At 35.7% G+C, this 21,262-nt stretch overlaps 1 protein-coding gene across 1 annotated transcript in view; it reads right to left on the bottom strand.

The window, feature by feature from the left end:
• The window catches only part of SCFD1 (sec1 family domain containing 1), a 54,646-nt gene that overhangs the window by 13,958 nt on the left and 19,426 nt on the right, over positions 1 to 21,262 (bottom strand). The window contains exons 9-15 of the mRNA XM_063290009.1: positions 19,638 to 19,723; positions 19,165 to 19,264; positions 14,321 to 14,460; positions 13,306 to 13,396; positions 6,419 to 6,492; positions 5,499 to 5,580; positions 469 to 565 (exon numbers count right to left, since the gene is read on the bottom strand). Coding sequence (XP_063146079.1) covers positions 469 to 565; positions 5,499 to 5,580; positions 6,419 to 6,492; positions 13,306 to 13,396; positions 14,321 to 14,460; positions 19,165 to 19,264; positions 19,638 to 19,723 — 670 coding nt within the window. The remainder of the gene's footprint in view (positions 1 to 468; positions 566 to 5,498; positions 5,581 to 6,418; positions 6,493 to 13,305; positions 13,397 to 14,320; positions 14,461 to 19,164; positions 19,265 to 19,637; positions 19,724 to 21,262) is intronic.

Below are 21,262 nucleotides of genomic sequence, written 5' to 3'. Positions count from 1 at the left end.
AAAATAAATCAATATACAGAACTGGTTTGCTAGAAAGCAACAGACCTCCCCGCAAGAAGTATTGAATTTCTTAAAATAAACTCTTTGTACCAGTTCTAAACGCTGTTTTTTAGCACCAAATTGAGTCCTGTAATCTCTTCGACAAAATTAATGAGATTTCTCTGTTCACAGGGATAGCTGAAAGAGTTATGAAGCAGAAAATTTCTCAATGTAATAGTCAAGGTTGGAAATGCATAGCTTATAAGCATAAAGCTCACAAGCAACAGTCTGTAACACTCACACTCTATAAGCTTACAAATGCAGATGAGAACCTACTTTATATAATACCAGACCTTTGGTTCTTCTAGCTCTGCTATTTTACTCGTGACAACAGTAGTTTTCAGGCATAAGTTCTTGTTGCTTACAAGCAAATTAATTAAGTCAATCTTCAGAAAGGAACATTGCAATAAATCCAAATTATACACTTACCATCAGGATCAGAAATCATATCCAAAAGCGATTTATCCAATGTGGACTTGCTCATAATTTTTTCTTCATATTCAAAATACACATCTAGTTTCCGAGTCTGAATGAAATGAAATTGTCATTGGAAAGTTACAAACACGCACACCCCTTTCCACTAGAAAATAAAAAAGTTTCCATACTTTTCATTCATTTTTCCATTGTAAAAAACTAAAAACAATTATATAGGTTCTATGATAGGTTCTACATAGAATATATGTATTCTAATAATGCATATAATAACATTATTATACTTATGAATAATATATATTCTCATAGAATACATAAACTATCATAGTTTTCTTCCATGATACCTTAAACCCAAAGGGGTTACAGATCTCTCACCTAGGGTTTAATCAGATTCAGAACTGACATTAATGCATGGTTGCTATATCCCTTGCCTTCAAAGCAGCTGTAGCACCCTCACAAAGTCTTCTCTTACTACTGTATTACATACCTTAAAATTATTTAATGAATAATATTGTTTACCGATTGAATTATTAGGTAAAAAAACGCAAAGATTTTAAGCAGAGGATAACTATTTGCCTATCCAGAAATGGTCAATATCAATTAGGTAACAGCTAAATCATTCAAAAATATACTTAAAATGACTTTAAATGATGATATTCAAAGAAACTATAATTAGGCTTTTTTTTCCTGTTCAATCGTGTCCAGTTTTCGGAGACTGTCTGGACAAGTCCCTGCAGTTTCCTTGGCAAGGTTTTTCAGAAGTGGCTTGCCATTGCTTCCTTCCTACGGCTGATAAAGAGTGACTGGCCCAAGGTCACCCAGCTGGCTTTGTGCCTAAGTCGGGACTAGAACTCACGGTCTCCCGGTTTCTAGCCTGATGCCTTAACCACTACACCGAACCGGTTCTTTATAATTAGGCTTAAGTAACCTAAATTAACCCATTTATTCATAAATAATTTTTGGATGTCACTTCTAGAGCTATTTCTACCACTTATAAATTAGCTATATGTGCCTTTCATTGGGACATACTGTATATGATAAAAATTTTAACCAAGATTCATCAGAAGGATATCAAACATCACCAGTATGTTATAGGATGTTAGGTACAAAACAGCTCTTCAAATATTCATTTCAATATGCATATAAAGGAAATTGCATTTAGGACTATGCAAGATTTAAAACAACAAAAAAATTAAGAAGAGCTCAATGTAGCCATATCAAACAAAACAAAGATAATGGGCAGAGAATATGGAAAAGTACTAACTGTTTTGCAAGCATTTCAGGGCAACAGCAAACTAACTTGTTCAATGTGTGTGGTAAAACTATATTATATCCTAAATCAATGATTCTATTGAGTGGGAGGGGGAGGTACATACTTAAGGCCTTTTTTATTTTCTAATGCAATAAAGAAAGTTAGAGAGCTTTCTATAGAATAATCTATAGTATTTTAGTATCTTTACATGATGTTTAAATGCAAAAGTCTAACACGTAGAACTTTTTTCTATTTCTTAAATATAACTTCATAAAATGTAACTTGCAAAATTAAGGCAATAATTTACATTATTGTTACTGGAAATTATTATTAATCCATGAAAAAAAAAATCCAACAAAAACCAGAGACCCATAGAGGAAAAAAGAAACAATCTGAAACTACAATTGCTCTTTTTCTGATGTTTAAGTCATACTGAAACCAATGAAAAGAAAAATGCATAAAGATGTCCAAAATAGCAATATAAAAATGCTTCCAATAAAAGTGGATATTTTCCTTGCATCTATCAAACTCTGGCAACTCTTTCTGAGTTGCCAAAATCTTACTAGGTTAAACAACCTAAAACAAGGTTCCTCTTCTTCTAAGCTTTTCCAATAAATATTTGCTAATCCATCTTGGGAAATGCTGATGTTTCTTTCCAGCTTCTTGCTCAACACTGAAGTATGCCAAAAAACTGCCAGAATTTCTGAAAGGTGATTAATCAGAGTTCCTTTTGCTGTGCCTTCAAAAATAATCTAAGGCAATCTGGAAATCAGCTGCAAAATGAATTACTACAAAAGTATAATTTAAGACTTATTATAGAAAATATAAATTAGCGTATCAGCTACCTTGGTAAATTAAACTGTAATTATACACCCATAAAGTTTTATTAAATTACTCTCAAGTCAAAAGATATATGGTGTGGATAGTTCTCAATTTTTTACCTCCATAAATAGCAAGGTCTAGATTCTGTGATGGGAGGCTTCTTTGGGTAGAAATGGGAGGGGGGCAATTTTCACTTATTTCACCTTTTTTCTGTGCCAGAACAGAAGAAAAGAGAATCTGCAAGAATCACGTTTCACTGTAGAGGTAGCTTGGGTTTTCCACTCATAGGAGACTTCACTGGATCAAACAGTCTTCCAGGGTATAAGGCCATAAAAGGGTACAGCACATCTGAGTCTATATGCAGATGTGTGTATATACACTGACACATCCTCCCATACATGTGTGCATGTACATGAGCATGCATTTTCTTAAATGCAGATTTAGGAGCTGACAGTGTACTCCAAAATAGATTCTTAAAAAAAATAATGGTAAAAGGTTAAAAATAAACCACTATCTATTACTGTAGTACAAATAATGGGGAGATGAGATACTAATTAAGGATCCTTGAAAACTGCTTAGGATGATTCAAACACTCAATAATCAATAATCAGATTGTGATCATGTGCCCCATTCTTTTGCCTCACTGGCATATTTTCCCCCCATTTAGACTTCAACTGAGAAAACTTACAGGAAAGTTAGTAAACTTTTCTCTCCTCTTATTTTTCTCTAAGAAACTTCCTGAAGCAGAAAGGAAGCATGCTAATAATTTATTCCACCTCTGCAATTTCAAAAGCATCTAATTCAGTAAGGCCATCTATTTCTATGCCTTGGGAGGAAAAGACAGTCTGCTATGGAAGTATTTCCAAACCACATCCTGCCTTGGATTTTGACAGAGGTCCAATGTAAAACGCTGAAGAAAAAAAATGTTATTTTCTACATTACTGTCTATGGAAACAGATTGTCAGTGGATTAAGCTTCAGTTATCTAAGAAAATTGTGAAAAATATTTTATGTAAAAAATTGTAGAAAAAAAGGTTACACTTTTAAATGCAGAGGGGGAAACACCCTCAATAACTGGCAAATCTAAAAACACCGATAATTAAAATTCAGTATCATCACATTAAACTCATTAGAATTTCAGCTGTACCTTTTATTTCTGGCCTTTGGCTGTAACAAAGATTCATTCATACTCATTAAAGAAAGCAATGCATAATATTATTTTTAGTTATATAAATTAGACCGTTGGTTTGATCATCAATTTCCAAAATTTATTTCTTATTCAATACTTCTCAATAGACTGTGGCCAGAAAAGCTGTGGAAGAAAAATGACTGGATTGTTTACTTTTCTTTTATGAACTGATTTTTTCACAGCAGCCGGAGATAGTAGCCTGGACTTCTGCCTAAGCCTTTTTTTTTTTTTAACAGATGGAAAATGAGAATCTAATCTGGCAGAACAGCAGCTTGAGGATAAAATCTATGGAATAGATGAAAACTGCAATAGTGTTTCATTCATTTTAAACAATGATCAAAATACAGGACCAGTAAAAAACACCCCTACAATCATTTTATCTGTCACTGTGGACCCCAGAAAAATACATAAATTCTGCATTATATCTATGCTTTGTACTAGGGAGAAGCAGAAATCACTGAATCTGAACTCTGGAAATGGCTTGATCTGATCCAGGTCACTCTAGAGGTAGCTTGGTTTGACTCAGCTTTTTGAAAAACGAAACTGTAAGTATAGCAAAAGTACAAAGGGAAGCAACTTTTTTGTTTTTCTCAGAATGAAATGAAAATTTCAGGCAAGCTAAACTGTTCTGATGGGACAAATTATGCCAAATCACTTCTTAAATTTTTAAAAAAACTATGCTCATTTAAAACCAGTTATCTTATTTGGCCTAGTAATTAACACAATCACAAAACACCACCACTTAATCACACATGACAAGAATAGTTTGATTGCAAGTATCACTCTTGAGTTGAGAGTAACTATATTTGCATAGAATCTAATATTCCACTTATCTAACCCATTATGGTATTCTTTGAATGATGAAAGGGATTTATTTCTTTTTTTGGCATGGCTGACACAAGGTAATATTCTGTAATTTACTGGAGCTCTGAAGAAAGAGGTCAGAATCAGAACTTTCAAGCATGGAGGCTAGAATTCCATATATATGTTGACTGTACTTTAAATCATGTTGTCTACTCTTCACATGGAACTGTTGGCTCCCTCAAGGGACCTGAGACTCTTTCATTTTTAAGTGATTACTTTAGCCTAAAAAAAAAAAAAAGTATCTAAGTCCCATAGAAACTTTTGGGACTCAAAGAATCGTTAAAAGTTCACAAATCAGGGTGAGCAGATTAAAGTCTGAGTAATCAGGAATTGGGACTATTTTACTAAGCATATGATGGAATGTAATTTTTATTTCTATGGATTTAAAAAAACACTATTTTCTCTTCTGCTCTACAAAAGCCCCAAAATGATAAGAAAGTATAAATCAATACTGTCCTAAATGGTAGCCTAACTTCATAGAACAGATCTGGGAGAGGAATGAAAAGGTCTGTGAGAGAAGGCTCAAGAGACTAGTACAGGGAAAATTAGGAACAGCTGAAAATTACAGCCTTTTATTATCTGATTAATGGAAGCTAACTGACAGTGCCGATTATATTTAAACCAATACATATAAGCATAATGCAACCAATTGTTCATTATAACTACTGCTGCATACTCTCTTGCCAAAAAACTGTGCCCTCTCCATTTCCTCTGCACTGATTCAGTCAGAGTTAAAACCTGGAATCAAATCCCATTGTACACAGTATCTCTGTGTTTTTTGTTGTATACTATTTTTAAAACCAATAAAAAATTATAGCTGAGCATTCCTTTTAGTATGCTCAATTAAAAGGACTGATTAGCTATAAATCTGATAAAGCTTTAAAATGTAAATGTTTTATACCTTTATATGTTCCAGAATGGCTGTTGCTACATTTGTATGAAGATCTATGAGTCTTTTCTTTTCTAGAAGCTCTGGAAGAGAGCTGAAAAAGATTTCATACAAACTAACTTGTCTGTTTATTCCATTTTAATTACATAATTAATGTTACAAATACAAACATGCAATTTGGGAATCAATCTCAACTATTACAAACATGCAGATATAGGAGGGAACAGGAGAATCCTTGAAGCCACATCTCAGTACTGAGCCTCAGGAAACTATTAAAAGTCTTCTGAGCTGATACTTAGATCCTGTCTTGTCCTCATTCGCTAGCTATGGAATGCATTTCTCAAGAAGAAAATATGAACCTGGGTCATATACTGTCCAAATATTTATCTATATGCTCTGAAATCTCTGACCTACAGCTGTTTAGGAGACAAGCTATTAAGACGTTTGACCCCCTCTTCTTTAACCAGTATGATTTTGCAGATTTAGGTGGACAGTTCATTGAAAACTAAAGCTAACTGTAGATAACACACCTGGCTAGTTTTCTTGTAAACTAGCTATTCTATCCCACCATGATTCTTTGTTGCCATAATGTACTGTCCAGAGAACAGCTCTTGATTCAAATCCTTCCTAATAACTTGATGCGTCCATGATGGCAGATGAGGCTACAATGCAAGGACCCAAATCAATTCTGCAACACATAATAATCCATAAAGTTGTTTTCAATCATCAAGAATTCCTACTTCTCCTAAAATATGGATTTGACACATACGGTTTTATATTATTATACTACTTTAATATTTCATTAGATATTTAATGAACAGCATTGCACTATTAGTATGAAATACAGAAATACAATAACATCTGAATAAGGAAGAAAGCTGATTAAATGGTGAACTTCTTGCCCATTAAAAGTGTTTCACTGATATACTTACCTAACAGCTGAAGTTAGTTTAGCTGTATTATCAGATAGCATACATATTGCTCCTTCGTCTTCACCTTCCAGCCCCTGGAAAAATTTGTATTTTTATTTATTGTTATTCATATATGTATACTTAAAAACTAAATGAGGTATTTAATTTACACAGAAAGGAACTCTAGTTTTACATAACTTTGAAGAGACAGTTAAAGCTATTCAGAAAATTCATGATGAAGTCTCATTGATTGTATGCTTCCAACATATTTGTAGACCTGATTTGCAGCTTATCAGAAAAATGGTTCTCTAAATAATCTTGTTAGAAATACAATGAGAAATCCATGTCACATGTTATTTGTATATCATAAGAGGCAGGGCAATGGTGGCTTGCAAACAGGACTCTTCTCTTGCTCCACTCTGAAGTTCCTGGTATTTTTAGTAACTCCTAGCCATCACTACAAGTTAAGCTAAGAAAGTGCAGCTAGGGGATTTCTGGTCTCCCCCAGGTCATTTTTGCCATCTAGCACCCACACAGACATGGTTTCTCAAAGCCAGTCACCCAACAGTTAATGCTGCCAACTCCACACACACACAAAAGGCAAAAGGATTTAAAGATTATTAAGCAAACAAATTAGATGCAGATGGAGAATCCCATTTGCATTGGAAGTTTATCTGGAAACAAAAAGAACATCAGGACAACCAGAGGCTTCCTCTTTATATGACATACTAATTGCTCAGGACACAACAGATAATGAACTTTTTGGCACAGGGAAGGAAACTGGAGATAAAGTAGATGGGAAACTAAGTATAGCTTAGATTGGCCCCAACCCTGCTGGACTTCTGGAAGGCCCTCAAAATTTGAATGTGCCATTGGGCTTGGGGATCCCATGTAAGTGTGTAACCCATTAAATGGTTGCACTGTGTATAAGTTTAGACAGCACTCCCCCATGTATTTTTGTCATTGTAGTTGTTAACCATAGTTATTAACTGTTTTTAATTGGTTTTAATGGTTGAATTTTGTGATTGTTGGTTCATGTTTTAATTGTGTACACTGCTCAGAGCCACATGCAAGTGAGATGGGTGGCTGTATAAATTCAATAAATAAATAAATAAATAATAGCTGCAGCATTAAATTGAAATTAAACTGCAACCAAACTGGGGGGAAAAACCCGTTAACCTCATTAAATGTAAATGGATTTAATTTATCTAGCAAAAGAAGGATAATTTTCAACAGGTTCTAATCATATAAAGATGATATTGTTTGATTACAAGATACACACATGAAACAAGACCATGTCAATTTGTTAAAACAGAAAGAGTTAGATATAGCATCTGGAAAAAAAATAGAATAGTAATTTATTTTAAATCAACTTCCTGAGTATAAAAGTAAAAACAGCGAGCAAAAATCTTAACACTGACATCCATTTATGCCCCAACCAAAGAACAATTCTATGAAGAAAGGATTTCATACTCTAATAGAAACTGCAGAGGGAGAAATAATCATTGTAGGAGACATAAATGGAGTGATAGATTCATATTTAGACAAATCAACTGAAAAAAAAAAAAGGAAGAAAGCTTCCAAGAAAGGTTTTCCAGTATATGAATACATTGGCTTTGATGGATGAACCTAAGCAGAGAGCATATATCAATGGCAAACAATGAAGGTTACAGTGAATGGAACACTCTCTGTAGGCTTCTCAATATGTAAAGGTACGAGGCAAGAGTTGTTACAGAATGCTGGGAAAGCCTTTAGCCCAGGAGAGGTCAAAAAAAGTCACACACCAAGCATTTCTATAAAAATAATTTATTTACAGAAAACAAAAACAAAAGCAAAACATTTAAAGGACCTAGCTCCCTTTTTGGAGCAAGCCTTGCTGAGCTACATTTCCAGCAGAGGGAAAAAGAAGTAGTGAAGAACAAGTCCGGGCAGGTCCTCCCCCCAGGCTATTTTGCATGAAGCACGTGAGAGGAGACAATCAAATGCAACCCCTTCACCTGGCCAAATGATTAGGTATAATAGTAGCTTAATCTGTTAGTAGGAAAACCTTAACACTCCCCTTTTTACACTACAGATTAAGATGCAAACCAATCTTCTCTGACTTTATATGTCTTTCCATTCACATTACCATTATCTCCCCTTTGGTTTAACAGAAAGCTACCATTCTTCTTCCTGTGTTTTTCCAAACCTAGGTAATTGGTCACAACTCCAAGGCTTTTTAATATGAAATGGCTTTTCATGCAGGCTTCAAAATCAAGCCTTTGTTTTTCTGTTGATGTGAACAGCAGCAAATCATCAACATAAATGCACAGATACATACAGCCTTGTTTGTCCTTCTTCATATATACACAGGGATCTGCTTTTCCTTTTTCAAAACCAAAATTCTGCAGTTTTTCATCTACTTTTTGGTTCCAGGATCTAGCAGCTTGTTTTAACCCATAGACTGACTTCTGCAGTTCACAGACTAAATTCTCCCCTTTTTCATAGCCAGGGGGTTGCTGCATGTATAATCTGTGGTCTAAATCACCATAGAGAAATGCAGTTTGAATGTCATAGTGGTTAACTGACATTCCCTTGAGTGCAGCAACTTTTAACAGTAATCTAATTGATTCACCTTTAGTAACTGGTGCAAAAGTCTTGTCAAAGTCTAAATCTTTCCTTTGAGTGAACCCTTTTGCAACCAACCTTGCTTTATATTTTTGGATTTTGCCATCAGCATCCCTTTTCAGTTTGAAAACCCACCTACAACCCAGACAGCGTTCATTGGGAGGTAGATTGACCAGTTTCCATGTTTTATTTTCTTTCAAGGATGCTAATTCCTGTTGCATGGCAGAATGCCAATTTTGTGCAATCTCAGGTGGTAAAGCATTCACTTGTTCTAAAGACTCAGGTTCTGTGAATATGTGAAAAGCCTTTACTGTTTCAGCCTGAAAACGTGATGGAGGAACGCCTTTATTACTCCTCTGAGATCTGCGAGGTAATACAGGGCTTAAATTTTGACTCCTATCACTTTCCTGAGAAGCATCTGTCTCATCAGACAGATCTTCAGTTTGCTTTTCTGATTTAATGTCATCAGGCAAAAGATCACCATCAGCAAGTCCTTGCTGTTCTCTTGTGGTGGTCAGTTCAACTGGAGAGCTAGAATTTAATCTCCCCCAGTTTTGTTCAGCAAAAGAAGCGCTTTTGCTAATTATTAATTTCTCTCCCATTATGAACCTGTAGCTCCTCTGGCTTTGTTCATAGCCAACAAAGATGGCTTTCTTTGTTGTGGGGCCTCCTTTCCTTCTCTGTTGTTTTGGAATGTGAACCCATGCAGTGCTACCAAACACTCTAAGATGGCTTACCTTTGGTTTCACACCATAAAACAAATGGAATGGAGTGTCCTGAATCATAGAGTTATACAACCTGTTCTGAACATAACAAGCAGTCGATAAAGCTTCTCCCCAGAACTTAAAACATAATCGTGAATCTTTTAACATGCATTCCATCGCATTTTGCAAGGTTCTGCCCTTTCTTTCAGCAACACCATTTTGCTGAGGGGTGTACGGGTTAGAAAGAATTTGTTCTATCCCTTTTTCCACTAGGAACCTTCTGAATTTGTGAGAAAGGTATTCTCCTCCTCTATCACATTGGAGTGCAGATACAGGCCTAGGGAATTTTCCATTTGCCCATGTCACAAAACTTTTAAATTTCTCAAATGCCTCATCTTTATGTTTTAAGATGTAGATAAATGTGTATCTTGAGAAATCATCAATGATGGTCATTGCATACCTTGCTTGTCCAAGACTTGGAGCAAAAGGACCAATAATATCAGAGTGTACAATTTCCAAAGGTCTAGTTGTAACTCTGTCACTGTGCTTACTCACAGGAGCTTTTAGTGTTTTGCATTCTTTGCAAACTACACAGTCTAAGTACTTATTACAGGGTTTTATCTTTAGGTCAGCACACAGCTGTGGCATTTGTTCTATATACTTGATATTAGCATGACCAAATCTCCTGTGCATCAGGTGTACACATTGGTCATGATATGGAGTGTTACCAACTGCAGCCTTGCAGCTTGGCTTCCTTGCATTTTGCACAATGTACAAGGAGTCTTTTAACATACCAGTAGCACACAATTTCCCATTTTTTCGTATCTCACAACCATTTTTCTTAAATGTTATGATATACCCTGTTGCAGCCAATTGTGCCACAGATAAAAGGTTTGATTGTAAATTTGGCACATACAACACACCTTTTACAGTTTCTCCTAAGCAGGATAAATACAAGTCACCTTGTCCCATAATTTTGGTGACAGACCCATCAGCCAAAGATACACTTTGTCTTTCAGTTTTAGACAGTGACACAAAAGAGCTTTTACAATTACATAAATGACAACTGGCCCCAGAATCTAACACCCATACATCAGAATTACCCTTCTCAGCAACCTGTGCAATTTGGGTTGTCTGAAGAGCCTTCTTCTGTGTTGCCCTTGTGTTCTTCTGCTTTTTCTTTCTACTCTTGGGTCTCATGGCACAGTCTCTTTGCAAATGTCCAGCTGAACCACAAGTGAAGCATCGCTGGCTTGCTAGCGCTGTGGCCTCAGGTTCCTTTCCCTTCTTTTCCCTCATTTTCTGGTCTTGCAGCTTTCCAGAAGAGATGGGGGGGGATCTTTCCTCTCTCTTCTCCCATTCAGCGAGTAAGCGCTGTGTAACATACGATGGGGTGAGGTCTGCTTCAGGCATAGCCTCCAGGGTACAAATCAGCGTGTCCCACGTTTCATTTAGTGAGGACAGGAGGATATAGGATTTTGTGAGAGGTGTAAATTCCATTCCTCTCTCCTGCAACTCAACAAACAGCTGCTGAATATAATGCAGGTGCTCAGGAAGGCTTTCTCCTTCTGCAAGGTAGGCTCTGTACAGCTTTTTCGTCAGAGTAACTTTACTCCCTGCTGTTGCCTTTACATATAAGTCTCTCAAAGCGTCCCAAAGTTGCTTTGCAGACTGCATGCCTCGCACGTGGACTAGCTGATTGTCCTCAACTCCCAAGATAATGGTGGCTCTAGCCCGCTCATCCTGTCTCAGCCATTCAGCATTGGGATTTTGGGGGGTTTGCTCACCAATTGGCAGCCAAAGATTCTCTCTGCGAAGATACATCTCCATCTTCAGGGCCCAATTCAAATAGTTGGTCTCTGATAGGCGCTCCAGAGGCATCGCTGAGGGCTGGGAGGTAGCCATGGCTTCTTCCTTCTTTTGCAAGTCACCTCAGCTAGCTTCTAAGTCCTGCAGACCGGCAGTTGCTGGAAAATCTCCAGGTGGCTCCAAAGAAAATCTTCACAGGTCTTTGCTACCTGCCTTTAAATTGTGCACGAGGTGTGGAGCTGACCTCTCTTTTCTCTCTGGGTTTTACTGCGTTGTTTACTGGGCCCATAACCTGTTACAGAATGCTGGGAAAGCCTTTAGCCCAGGAGAGGTCAAAAAAAGTCACACACCAAGCATTTCTATAAAAATAATTTATTTACAGAAAACAAAAACAAAAGCAAAACATTTAAAGGACCTAGCTCCCTTTTTGGAGCAAGCCTTGCTGAGCTACATTTCCAGCAGAGGGAAAAAGAAGTAGTGAAGAACAAGTCCGGGCAGGTCCTCCCCCCAGGCTATTTTGCATGAAGCACGTGAGAGGAGACAATCAAATGCAACCCCTTCACCTGGCCAAATGATTAGGTATAATAGTAGCTTAATCTGTTAGTAGGAAAACCTTAACAAGAGTGTCCACTTTCTCCTTTACTATTTGTAATCATTTTGGAAGCAAGTAAGATCCAATGAGATGAATAAATAATCTGGATCAAAATTCAAGGAGAAGAATAAAAGATAAAATGCTATGCAGATGATACAGCATTAACTATTATGCATCAACAAAGCTCCATACAACAGTAATAGATTAAAGACTTTGACTACCTTTCTGGATATAAAATCCTCTGAGGAAGAGGATTTTGTCAAGTAACAGATACAACAAAACATTCAGTGAATACCTATGACTCCACTTGACAGGATGTAATAAAAATATATTTCATAACAATTACAACCATTTATGGAAAGAAATAAAACAAGATATTGAAAGGTAGAAAAATTTCCTGGTTAGGACTTATTGTGGTATGCCATCCAAGATTAATTTTCTATTCCAAATGGCATTGAATCCAATTTCAGATAAAAATCTGCAGGTCTGGCAAAGAACAATCAACAGATTTATATGGAACAAGGGAAAACCAAGAGTAAGAATCAAAATTTTGCAAGATTCAAAAGAAAGAGGCGAATTAGCATTTTCCAGCTTAGACTGTATTATCTTAGACTCTGGAATAAGCTCTATCTTTTTGTCTCTGTGGAAGTTCGATGGCCTTTAAAAGGGCTTTAGGTGTAAAATCTGATTGTTTCACCCTAGCAGACAGTTTAGCTGAAAGCTTCATGTTACCTGTTTCAAATTATTATGTATGTAATTACACTTGGTCCTATCCCAGAGTATTGTTTTAAATATACAGGGGTAGGGAGATAAACAAACAAACATTTAAAAACAAACTTCTAAACTTTTCTTCATCCATTCTTTTTCTGTAGCAGTTTGTCATCTCTAGTTTTTCTTTTTACAAGCTGCAAAGATTCAGGTTTGCTCCACTAGAACAGTAAAGACCATTCCTAGCCCTCACATATATTCAAAACAACAGAGCCAATCAGTATCAGAGGGCTCTTTGCCATAAATGTATACAATACAGATTATAAAATTGCATACAAGGTTGTGGAATTGATTTAAAAATCTTTTTTAATTTTAGAATTCTAAAGCAACCAGCATTATACTTCCAGTGTATTTTAAAAATATAAATATATTTAAAGCACTCTATAAAGTCCAAAAAGAGTATTTTTGATTGTATCAATAAATCTTACCATTATACTTTTAAGCCGCTTGACTTCATCTTCTTGAGTTCTGTAGGATTCTAACTCTTGCTGAACAGATTCTGCTACCTCTGGAAAAGGGCTAAATAAATGTTGTGTAAACTATTTTTTAATTTATAATCTGTATTTTAAACATACATTTAAAAAATGTTCCTTGCAGCCCTTTCTTCATACTACATTTTACACTTTCTTTAAATTACAACAGAAAACAGTAATATAAATTGAAGCATAAGTAGTTAACTGGTAATTAGGCTGACCATATTTCCTTGAGAAAAAATGGGACATTGGGATGGCAAAACGGGATGGGGTTAAATTTACATAATTTTCCATATTCATGAAAAAGATGATGAAAAAAGTTATCAACAGTAAGCTGGGAAGGTGCAGGACGGGGAGGTGCAGCAATGGTTGGGTCCAGAGACGCTGGTGCAGGGGTGGCATTGGGTGGAAAGGTTGCAGGAGGGCTAAAGGCGGCGGTGGGCTGAGGGCAGCTGCGAGCTGGGATGGGAGGACAGGAATGAGGCGGCAGGAGGCTGGAGAAGCGGTGGGCTGAGGGCAGCTGCGAGCTGGGACAGGAGGACAGGAACGGAGGAGTCTAGTGAATGGTTGTCCCTGACAACCTGATCCTCTCTGATGAGCCCTTTTATTTTCTTCCTGCTGTTTTGGCCTGAGAGCCAATCTGCTTCTTTTCTGCTGGGTGCGCTTTTTCAACTGTCTTCCACTGCACTGATTGGCAGCAGCGACTCTTCCTCTTGCTCACCGCTGATCAGCTGTTCCTGTGGTTCCGCTCTAGGTTTCCCACCAGACTGAGAACTATTGCCAAGTCAGCCTCCTTTTCAATTTCAATTTTATCCCGCTTTTCCCAATAACGGCTCCGATTTTAAAAATGGCACAAAATTGACATTTATATTAAAATGACGGGATGGTTGGGAAATGTTAAAAACCGGACTGTTCTGTTCAAAACAGGACGTATAGTCAGCCTACTGGTAATATAAAATATTTAACTTACCTTCCTTTGTGTTTTTGCCAAAATTTATCAGCTGCAGTTAAATCATATGATTTTTTATTTTTTTTCTTTGGTCTAGCACCTGCTAGAGAATTTTCTGTTCCTGAAGATTCTTCCAAAACAACTCTGTTCAAATGAAAATCCTATAAAAGATTACCTCAATTAGGTATTGCCTACTATCTAATATTTGAATAGTGTTTTAAATTCAAAATGAGTTAGTAAAAAGACCAGATTGATATGTTACGATTTGCTTTTGTAAATAAAACAAGAGAGTCCTTGTTAAAGATAACATTTGAATTGTTCTGTTAAATTCCTCTATTTTGTATATATTGTATTCAAATAAGAACATATATTATTGTTTTTTTCTGCTGAATATATGCCACAACACATTGTCTCAAAATATTACAGTATTTCTGACTTTCTGTTAGTTTATTTTATAGTCTGGAAAAAAGATTTTTTTAAATTGGTATATTATTACACTAATGTTGACTGCTAAAACTGGTAATTCATATTCAAAAACTGCTGGAAATGCCATAATCAGGTTTGATAGTTTTTTCATACCTAGTAGCAATGTCATAAGGCTCAATAACTCTGGAAGATGATTCACCATAGAATGATACAAATTTAAAATATCAGTTTTAATTCTTACCTACTGTTTTCCTGTTAAGCATTATGAAGCCTTATACTAACGCTGCAAAGTATATGGAGTTGATTTTGTTAATGGTAACAGCTGGTAGAATACCATATGGTTTTTCTTGAAGATTGCACATAATCCCTTTTTTAGAAGAATGGCAGACTATGCTATGGGAATGTGTGTAAATAAAAATAATAACTTCATATTTAAAGTACACATCTGATACTGAATTTAATTTAGCCTCTAAACCATATCTGGAGCATAATTCTGCACATGTATCTGTATCACATCTGAAGTTTGGGTTTCTCTTAACATATGTGTTTAATTAATTTTTCCCAGTTATAATAAGGACAAGCATTCTCAGATTAAATAGAAACTCCTATGAATTGTTTATTCTGATTGATGATTCTTATATATTATATAATATTACATATATAAGCATATATAATTAAATATTGTAATTATATAATATTAGAGGCTCTTATTATATTGAGTCTTTGCTCATTACTGATTGATTTGATTTTGAGAATGGTTTTAAAGTGTTAACTGATATAAAATCACCTTTATATGCAGTATTAATCTAATGCTACTTTGAAAATTCTCAATTTTATACAGCTTATTAATTACTTTCTATTTCTTTTTTGTTCTCTTATTTTTTTGCCCTCTTCATTGCACTTTTAAATATCTGTGAAAATTAAGTTAACTTTAATTAAAACAAAAAACAAAAACAACTAGGAACAGTTAGTTTCCTAGTTAGTTTCCTAACTAGGAAAAGTTAGTTTCCTAGTTAGTTTCCTAACTAGGAAAAGTTAGTTGTGAAAGACCAACTTGTTCCATCAGCTACAATAGGATTTAAGTGTGACTAACATTCTAATATTGGGTCATTTACTTTTGAGCAAGATTAATGAGTTTTTTCTGAAAGAAACCTCCTGGGAGTCAGTGAAACTCATGTAGCATTGGTGTTACAGGGGCATATTGTGGTGCACCCACAATTGCACATATAGTTGCACTCTGGACCAGCTGAAGCTTTCAAATGCTCTTCACAGTCAGTCCTCTGTAAAGTGCATTGCATATTCCAATCAAGAAGTGACTAAGACATGAGTAACTGTGAGTAGTGCCTCCTAATGCAGGAATGGGTGCAACTGGCACACAAGATGTATTTGTATAATCCTGTTTGGAGTAAATAATGGAAAATCACTAGATATGGGGGAGAGGAGCCCTAAAACCCATAGCCACTCAGTCTTGTCAGGGTTGAACTTAAGACAGTTCTTCCCCATCCATGCCTGTATAGCCTCCAGGCACTGGGAAAGTACCTTGGCAGCATTACTTGGATGGTCCAGGGCAGAGATGTATAACTGAACATCATCAGCATAAGGATGATAATTAATCTCTTGCTCTCGGATAACTTCACCCAGCAGTTTCATGTAGATGTTAAACAGGAGTGAGGAGAGAGTACAGCCTTCGGTACTCTGAGATGTAGAGGCCTAGGGCCAGAGCTATCTTCCCCTATCAACAGTGTCTAGAACTGGCCTTAGAGGAAAGTGGTTAAATACTGAAGAAGACTGCCTTCCAGTCCCAACTCCCTCAACTGGCCCAGAAGAGTAACATGACTGATGGTACTGAAAGCCACTGAGAAATCAAGGAAGTGACTTTTGTTGAGACTGACAACACCCACTATGGCAGCTCTTTTGTGACTGGGCTACCTACCACCCCCCTGGCAGCTCTTTTCTTTGAGCACCCAATCATGCTCTGAAAATGTAAGATGTACACACTGACTCAAAAAGATTGGGGATTCCTGTTCTACAGAAATTAATTTTAAATACTGTTTTAAATTTATTTTTATTGTAACAGAAAACTGAAGATTACAAAATAGCATTTTTGTTTAATAATATAAGCTATCTTTTCATGCTTTTAAAAGAAGTGCTTCCTTTACTGTTTAATAAAACATTACAGAAGGTTTGATAATATGTATTCTAGAAAGTTTGGTACTATTGAATAATAAATCTAAAATTTAGGAATCAATTAAAAGATTATTTAATCAATGATGATACTCCTGATTATATAATATGCATTTACTGGACAAATACTTCATCAATTTACTGAAATGAAATAGATTTACAGAATGTTGTAGATGTATGCAGCATTTCCTTATCACTGAGAAATATAAAGCTAACAATAATGAATAAATTAGTCATTCTGCTATGGTTCTCAGAGTATCTTTATATAGTTTTCATTGCAAATCAATACTAGTGTTTTTGGTAACTGCTAATTTTATATGGCTCCTATTTAGGCAGCAGATGGGCCCAGTAGTAAAACAGGAATTATCTAAGTTGGGCCAGAGTTCGGGAAAGTCGCCTTGCACCAAAGGCCTTCTTTATGAACCACTATGTAGCCAACTGCATAGACCACAAAATACATACTTATTTTGATAAGTCAAGTAATTAATACAATGAAATGCTGAGGTTTCATAATCTTTATTGATTATAAATTCAAATTTAATTCAGTTGCTTGTAACAACTTTCTATAAAATTGCACATTTTAGATTTTTTAAATTAGATAACATTCATAACCCCCAAAAACCTGCTTTCTCTTTGAGGTTCTTAATATGTAACACCTACACCATCTTGTGGTGATTAATGATATTTTAATATTTAATGTGTAGTTGTCTGTGAAATAAGTAAACACTGAAGAGGACAAAATATTATTTATGGACACACTTCAACAAAAATCTAAATAACAGTCAAAATTCTTATTACCAAGTAAAATATGTTTTATATTCTGGTAGAAGGACACAATCAAGAAAATCTGTGAAACAGGATTTTAGAAAAATGCCACAGCAATGGATTAGTAATAGTAAAATGTCCCAGACAGGACAGCATCATTTTAAAGAAACATTGTCCATATTGTTTGGGACTGGCAGTAGTTCCACTTTAAGCAATTAAAGGCAAGTACCTTGCAGCCAGTTTATCTTTTCTCTAGACCTTCTACATAATTGATCTTCTAAACTTCTATTTGTGGAGTCCTTGGTGCTCTCTGAGCCTTGTTGTTTTCTTGCAGACATTTCATTGCCAGACTAGGCAACATCTTCAGTGCAAAGAGGGAGTGGGCCTCCATGGACAGACTCAACCATAGTTTCAACTGGGAAACTGTAAGCATCCTAAACCAAGCCAGATCCAAAAATGCCAGAGAATTCCTGGAAGCCTGCCACTCAGACAAAGCAGCCATCAACAGACACATAGAGGTAAACAACATTTACACACCATTCAAAAGAGACAACAGAAAAGCCAAAAGACCAGTACACCTCCTCGCCAGCAGTCAACACCCAGATATGCAAAAATAAAAAAATCAACACTAGGATTCACACCAGATGAACCATCAAACAGCACAATACACCCTAATCAAGGAACTATTAACTCAGTCAATCAACCAAGCAGCTACCAACAGCCCAATGAAAGAATTCCCAAGGAGAGAACAACATCCCTACCAACACAAGCCACGGTGTATAAACTGAGAGCAAGGCCCACTCCCTCTTTGCACTGAAGATGTTGCCTAGTCTGGCAATGAAACATCTGCAAGAAAACAACAAGGCTCAGAGAGCACCAAGGACTCCACAGTTCAATCCTGAGCTACAAATATTTGCTTCGATTGAAACTTCTATTTCCTTTTATTAATTCTAATGTGAAGATACAAAACCATGTCTTCCTTCCAAGAACAACTTTGACCTACATGGATCGCTTTGACATATGAATCCTTTATGTCCTATTTTCAATTCATTTTCCACAATTCTTTCCAACTTCAGAAAGTAACCCTTTACTATACCAACAATATATGAAACAATGGTGACTGTTCTCACATATTACCATTATTCTGCCATATTCTGATGATTAGTACAGTAAACCTCTATCATAGGCCACTGAAAGAATAAGATTTCAAGAAGTTTTGAAAGCAAACAGGGAGACAAAGAATATCCCCCTGGCATCAGACTGCATATACCTTGGATTACTTACATTTCTAAGTCTATAAAGGAAAAGTAAAGCTGGCATTAACTGATAGATTTGCATATCTCTCAGGATATCTGCTATTTGGGAAGAAACTGATTTTTAACTTATCTTTGTCAAGTAAGAATAGTGGGTGAGGTGCATTGCATTAAATTTTGTATTATGGAGCTGGGAGTAAAAAGAAGATTAAAAAAGATAATACACATGGTACTTACCAGTACATCATGCACTAAGGCTTGGTAGGTCCAAGTATGGTGTAGAGGAGTTGCCAAATCTATGTTTCTGTCTACAAGTATTAAAAGAGGTCTCTGAAAACTATAAACAAACATATTTGTTTAGTATCTCCATTACTACCTGCATACTTAGAAAATTTCTAATGAGTACAACTATATTGGACACTGTAAGAGTTATAATGAATATGAAGCATTTTCCCACTGAATGCAAGAGTATTTAATTAAATGAAATGTTTGTCTCAATGTATGAAATTACAAGAAGAACCAACACGTTTCTGTCTAAAACGATCTGGTTAAACCATAAATTTTCTTCTAGAAACATCTTAAAAATGCTACTCTTATATTACCACAACAATAAGTAAGCTGTGGAAAAGCAGTGATATACTTTAATTCTACAAAGTACTAATAAAATCATGTTTTTAAAAAATGTTGCCAAAAATTTAATGAAATGTTACCTGAATTGCCCAGCCCCAAGCGTGTCACCAGTGAAAAGGCTGTTTCTGGCATCTCTAAGATTCTCTCGGAGCTTCTTATCCAATTTCTGTTGAAACAAAGTACAATTTTCATAAACCTATAACACTTGTAAAATATTGGGGGGGGGAATGCACCTGTAGATTTCTTGCAAAACTGGGACAATGACAGAAAAATAATTAGGAAGATGGGTCATGAATTTCTCAATAAGATATACCTCAAACCATCACCTCATTCCTTTTTTTCCTAGATACCACTAATAACAGATACATAATCCTCTCTATGAAAATGCTTTTTTTCCCCTCCAGAGCAATCCTGTATCATATCAGAACCTTTTCTTTGCGACCAACTTCTGGGGAAGAAATGGCAAACTGAAAACAGCTCTGTGAAACGCAGAGCCAACAACTGTGGCAGAATGAAGAGCTGGTGAGTAGACCAGCTCTTCGTAATTCCTCTCCAGACAAGGAAAGGACCTGATATTGCTCACAAGTGCTCCAGACAGTTGCTCCTCACAAGGAGACTGCAAGACAGTGGTTTCTGGTGGGTTTAGAGCTCTGGGAGACAAGGAATAGCCATCTTGCTCAAACCATGGTCAGTGCCATTAAAAGAACACTGGGTTCTTATACTTCCCTTTCTAATCACTTTTGGAAATTATTTGTTAACTGCTTTTCAGCTATTAGGAACCGTTGGATTGACAAGTTTGACAGCACTGGGTGAGTTTCCTTCAATCCTTAGCTAAAGAAGTTTTAAATACAAGCTTAAGGACTTAAAAAAAATTGTTGTGGAAAAAACAGCAAAAGGGTGATTTAAACTTTGACTTTAGAAAGTTACAAACAGAGTAAGGGTCCAGGTAAATTTGAAATAAGATTTTGGAATTAATTTCCAAAATCTTATTTCAAATTTACTTTTTTGGGGGAGGTGGGCGGTGATAGAAATTGGAACAATAAATAAACAAATAAATAAATTATAAGAATCCTTCCTGTGGCAAAATGCTTTTGTTTTGAATTCTTCTAAAAAACAAAACATAGTAAGATAAGACTTTAAAAATTGGACACTAGAGGGAACTAGAAGGAACTAAAGATTACAATTAAAGGAGAAGAACACTTAAATTTGACTTACAAGTTCAGAATGAAGCAAAATATTTTAACACTGAACATACCGAAGGATATTTTTGAACAAAGGACCCAGAAGTTAATTTTAAGACTGTCTACCTCTATAGATATATTGTGTTTAAAAGAAGAGGAACCAATGTACCTGACAAGACTGAGACTAATTTGAAAGTGGATTTAAAAATGACAGGCTACAAAAATGACATGGAAAAAGATGTTACACTGGATATACAAAAGAAACAGGCTGATGTCTTAATAATTAAAAGGGATATACAAATAACAAACCAAGAAAGTGACCTGGATAATTTCCTATATTGGATTTACAAAAGAGGCTTGTTAAAGCTTTGAAGAATTTTGTGAGAAGGAACAAAGAAAAAATGAAAAGAAATGAAGTTCTAGGACATTATTTGAAGGTAGTTAAATATTAAGATTGTTAGAAGTAAAAGGAAGGAATATAAAGTTGGTTTGATCAAGGTTAAAATAGAAATCTTGCTATCTCT

This window comes from Candoia aspera, chromosome 1 (assembly GCF_035149785.1).
Source record: "Candoia aspera isolate rCanAsp1 chromosome 1, rCanAsp1.hap2, whole genome shotgun sequence".
NCBI lineage: Eukaryota > Metazoa > Chordata > Lepidosauria > Squamata > Boidae > Candoia > Candoia aspera.
This window is presented reverse-complemented; position numbering and strand designations above follow the sequence as displayed.